This window comes from Procambarus clarkii, chromosome 22 (assembly GCF_040958095.1).
Source record: "Procambarus clarkii isolate CNS0578487 chromosome 22, FALCON_Pclarkii_2.0, whole genome shotgun sequence".
Classification (NCBI taxonomy): domain Eukaryota; kingdom Metazoa; phylum Arthropoda; class Malacostraca; order Decapoda; family Cambaridae; genus Procambarus; species Procambarus clarkii.
Window position 1 is genome coordinate 45,800,943 of NC_091171.1, and position 5,000 is coordinate 45,805,942.

The 5,000-nt window shown below is 43.8% G+C and overlaps 1 protein-coding gene across 1 annotated transcript in view; it reads right to left on the reverse strand.

Annotated features, from left to right (window-relative positions):
* Positions 1-5,000, reverse strand: part of LOC138367567 (angiopoietin-1 receptor-like) — a 59,246-nt gene that overhangs the window by 39,379 nt on the left and 14,867 nt on the right. Inside the window, exons 2-4 of the mRNA XM_069329267.1 lie at positions 4,693-5,000; positions 4,492-4,579; positions 4,247-4,334 (exon numbers count right to left, since the gene is read on the reverse strand). The exon at positions 4,693-5,000 is cut by the window's right edge and continues 85 nt beyond it. Coding sequence (XP_069185368.1) covers positions 4,247-4,334; positions 4,492-4,579; positions 4,693-4,720 — 204 coding nt within the window. The 5' untranslated portion in view covers positions 4,721-5,000. The remainder of the gene's footprint in view (positions 1-4,246; positions 4,335-4,491; positions 4,580-4,692) is intronic.

Here is a 5,000-nt window from a genome sequence, read left to right on the forward strand (position 1 = left end):
CTCCTTTAGCCTTTCCTCGTAGCTCAATCCTCTCAGTTCCGGGACGAGCCTGGTGGCATACCGCTGAATCTTCTCTAACTTTGTCTTGTGTTTAACTAGGTATGGACTCCAGGCTGGAGCTGCATACTCCAGGATTGGTCTTACATAAGTGGTATACAGGGTTCTGAAAGATTCCTTACACAAGTTTCTGAAGGCAGTTCTTATGTTGGCCAGTCTAGCATATGCCGCTGATGATATTCTTTTGATGTGGGCCTCTGGGGACAGGTTCGGTGTGATATCAACCCCCAGATCCTTCTCTCTATTTGATTCTTGCAGGATTTCCCCTCCCAGATGATACCTTGTGTTCAGCCTCCTGCTCCCTTCGCCTAATTTCATCACCTTACACTTTCCAGAGTTGAACTTCAGCAGCCATTTTCTAGACCATTCCTCCAGTTTATCCAGGTCATCCTGTAGTCTCTGTCTATCTTCATCCGTCTTGATTCTTCTCATAATTTTTGCATCATCAGCAAACATCGAGAGGAATGAGTCTATACCCTCTGGAAGATCGTTCACATATATTAGAAACAGGATGGGTCCAAGTACTGAGCCCTGTGGGACTCCGCTGGTGACATCTCGCCACTCTGATGTCTTCCCCCTCACCGTTACTCGCTGTTTCCTGTTGCTTAAGTACTCCCTTATCCACTGGAGCACCTTACCTTTTACTCCTGCCTGTTGCTCCAACTTTTTTAACAGACTTTTATGGGGTACTGTGTCAAAGGCTTTTTGGCAATCCAGGAAAATGCAGTCGGCCCACGTACGTGTACGTGTACGTGTACACGTACACGTGTGTGTGTGTGTGTGTGTGTGTGTGTGTACTCACCTAGTTGTGTTTGCGGGGGTTGAGCTCTGGCTCTTTGGTCCCGCCTCTCAACCGTCAATCAACAGGTGTACAGATTCCTGAGCCTATCGGGCTCTGTCATATCTACACTTGAAACTGTGTATGGAATCAGCCTCCACCACATCACCCCCTAATGCATTCCATTTGTCAACCACTCTGACACTAAAAAAGTTCTTTCTAATATCTCTGTGGCTCATTTGGGCACTCAGTTTCCACCTGTGTCCCCTTGTGCGTGTTCCCCTTGTGTTAAATAGACTGTCTTTATCTACCCTATCAATCCCCTTCAGAATCTTGAATGTGGTGATCATGTCCCCCCTAACTCTTCTGTCTTCCAGCGAAGTGAGGTTTAATTCCCGAAGTCTCTCCTCGTAGCTCATACCTCTCAGCTCGGGTACTAGTCTGGTGGCAAACCTTTGAACCTTTTCCAGTTTAGTCTTATCCTTGACTAGATATGGACTCCATGCTGGGGCTGCATACTCCAGGATTGGCCTGACATATGTGGTATACAAAGTTCTGAATGATTCTTTACACAAGTTTCTGAATGCCGTTCGTATGTTGGCCAGCCTGGCATATGCCGCTGATGTTATCCGCTTGATATGTGCTGCAGGAGACAGGTCTGGCGTGATATCAACCCCCAAGTCGTTTTCCTTCTCTGACTCCTGAAGAATTTCCTCTCCCAGATGATACCTTGTATCTGGCCTCCTGCTCCCTACACCTATCTTCATTACATTACATTTGGTTGGGTTAAACTCTAACAACCATTTGTTCGACCATTCCTTCAGCTTGTCTAGGTCTTCTTGAAGCCTCAAACAGTCCTCTTCTGTTTTAATCCTTCTCATAATTTTAGCATCGTCCGCAAACATTGAGAGAAATGAATCGATACCCTCCAGGAGATCATTTACATATATCAGAAACAAGATAGGACCGAGTACAGAGCCCTGTGGGACTCCACTGGTGACTTCACGCCAATCGGAGGTCTCACCCCTCACCGTAACTCTCTGCTTCCTATTGCTTAGATACTCCCTTATCCACTGGAGCACCTTACCAGCTACACCTGCCTGTCTCTCCAGCTTATGTACCAGCCTCTTATGCGGTACTGTGTAGCGTGAGAAGGTAGGGTGGGCCTCACCGCAATTGAAGCAGCTAGCCTGGAGAGAAGTGCACTCGGACTTAGCATGATCATCGTCCCCACACATGGGGCATAGATACACAGTACTTGTGCATTTGAGGACACCGTGCCCGAACTTCCAACACTTATTGCAAAGCCTATGAGAGGTAATGTACTCCTGAACGGAGCATCTGGCGCCAGCAAGAATAATAGAGACCGGAAGGGCCCCTTACTATCAAAGGTGATTTTTACAACTCGAAGGAGCTGACAAGACGACCACGAGAGGATCGAGTAAACGTGTCCATCTGGAGGACAGAATGGTCTTAGGTTTCGAGGTTATGTTTAATATCCTCATGGCAGTCTTTGAGGTCCCTAACACCAGTTGCAACATGGTGTGGGAGGAGAACAGTGCCAACACTGGCATTTAACGAAGCGTTTTTGGAGACCCGAACAGGGGTCTCCACAATGCAGGACAAAGCGGCTAAGCGAGTAGCTACATCCTGAGAAGGAACAGCGACGACACGAGTACCGTAACTGGTGGAGTTAAAGGCAACAGAGGCATCTACCGAATCAACAAGGTGTTTATGGAGGGAAAAATCGTCAGGAGTAGAATCCAGATGGTGGAGATCAAAAGTATTTAGCCTACCACCGAAAAAGTTCTTCCTAACGTCCCTGTGGCTCATTTGGTTACTAAGTGTCCACCTGTGCCCCCTTGTTCTGGTATCACACTTGCTAAATAGTTTATATTTATCTACCCTGTCGATTCCTCTAATAATTTTATAGGTGGTCATCATGTCTCCCCCTAACTCTTCTGTTTTCCGGTGTCGTGAGGTTTAGTTCCAGTAATCTTTCCTCATAGCACATACCATTCGCCTAGGGGGCCAGCCTGATGGCATACCTCTGAACATTTTCTAACTTCGTTTTGTGTTTGACTAGATGTGGACTCCACGCTGAGGCGCATATTCCAGTATTGGTCTGACATATGAGGTATACAAAGCTCTGAATGATTCCTTACACAAGTTTCTAAAGGAAATTCTTATGTTTGCCAGCTCAGGGGACAGGTCTGGCATGATATCAGCCCCCAGATCTTTCTCTCTCCCAGATTCCTGAAGGATTTCATCTTCCAACTGGTACCATGTGTGTGTTTGGTCTCCTGCTCCCTACACCTATCTGAATCACTTTACACTTGCTCGAGTTAAATTTTAGTAGTCATTTGTTGGTCCATTCCTTCAGTCTGTAAAGGTCATCTTTTAGTCTCTTGCTGTCCTCCTCTGTCTTATTCCTTTTCTCAAGATCTTCTCTTGCTTCGCATGGTAAACAAGTTAAGGAAATTGGTCCGTAGTTTAGGTCCTCCTGCCAGTGTAGGAGGTTCTGAACCCTTTTGGGTATATTGGCACTACATTATCTGTCTTCCAACTTCCTGGTAGGTCTTCTGTTTCAGTAATCAGTAAGAGCAAGATATCTGAGACAATAACAGTAATCAGTAAGAACATCTGAGATGAGAAGAGAATAATCAGTAAGAACATTTGAGAAGAGACTAATCAGTATGAACATCTGAGATGAGAAGAGTAATCAGTAAGAACATCTGAGAAGAGAATAATCAGGAAGAACTTCTGAAAACACAGTAATCAATAAGAATATCTGAAAAAAGAGTAATCAGTAAAAAACATCTGAGGAGAGTAATCAGTAAGTACAAGACAACATCAGAGAACACAATAATCAGCGAGAACAACATCAGAGAACAAGACAACATCAGAGAACACAATAATCAGCGAGAACAAGGCAACATCAGAGAACACAATCAGCGAGAACATGACATCAGAGAACACAATAATCAGGGAGAACAAGACATCAGACACAACAATCACCGAGAACAACATCAGAAAACACAATAATCAGCGAGAATAAGACATCAGAGAACACAATAATCAACGAGAACAAAACAACATCAGAGAACACAATAATCAACGAGAACAAAACAACATCAGAGAACAAGACAACATCAGAGAACACAACAATCAGGGAGAACAAGGCAATATCAGAGAGAACAAGACATCAGAGAACACAATAATCAGGGAGAACAAGACTACTCAACAGGACAACAAAAGGACAGACAGGATGTGTTGTGTTCCCAGTTCGGATGACATGTTGCCAATCATCTTCGCAGCTTGAAGTCTTTGTTTATTCTCCCTGTACTCAAGGATGGATCCTGACCTCAGACAACACTCACAATACCTCAGTACACCTTACCCAATACTGACCTTATGATAATATACAGTTCCAAATACAGGCCACTCTTTGTTCTTCTCTGCAGGAACCTTCGCCGAAGCCAGACACGACTCAGAGCAGCTGTTGAAAGTTGTTCAACACAATTTATAATGTGGCAAGCCATATCAATATTAAAAAAATTAAGGTAAGTGAACATTTTATTTTCAGAAATATAAATATCTGTATATTTCATAATTCCGACAAATAACTCAAAACATATAAAGATATGAGTACGTACTTGAAGCTCTTAACGTCATCATTTATGGATGAGAACGTGGAACAGTGTTGTAGTGATGACCCTGCCACATTACTAAACACGACTATCACTAAAAAAAAAAAAAAAAAGTCGCGGCTAAGAACATTTCATCAAGTCACTATAATATCTAGTTTCAAATATTCAAGGTATAAGACATTATAATCACGGTAGAACTACACTTACTCATAATGGCGAATGGCGGACACCCCATGATTGGTGGTGGCTGTGGTGGAGGGTAGTAACCATAATATTACTGTTGGTGGTGGCTGTAGTGGAGGAAATCAACCATAATCTTTCTGTTGGTGGTGGAATGCAGACACTATAACCTTATTGTTGGTGATGGCTGTAGTGGAAAGCTGGAACCGTAATCTTTCTGTTTGTCGGGAAAGGCAACAACTATAATCTTACTGTTGGTGGTGGCTGTTGTGGAGGGCAGCAACCATAATCTTTCGTTGGCAGTGGAATCCAGCAACTGTAATCTTTCTGTTGGC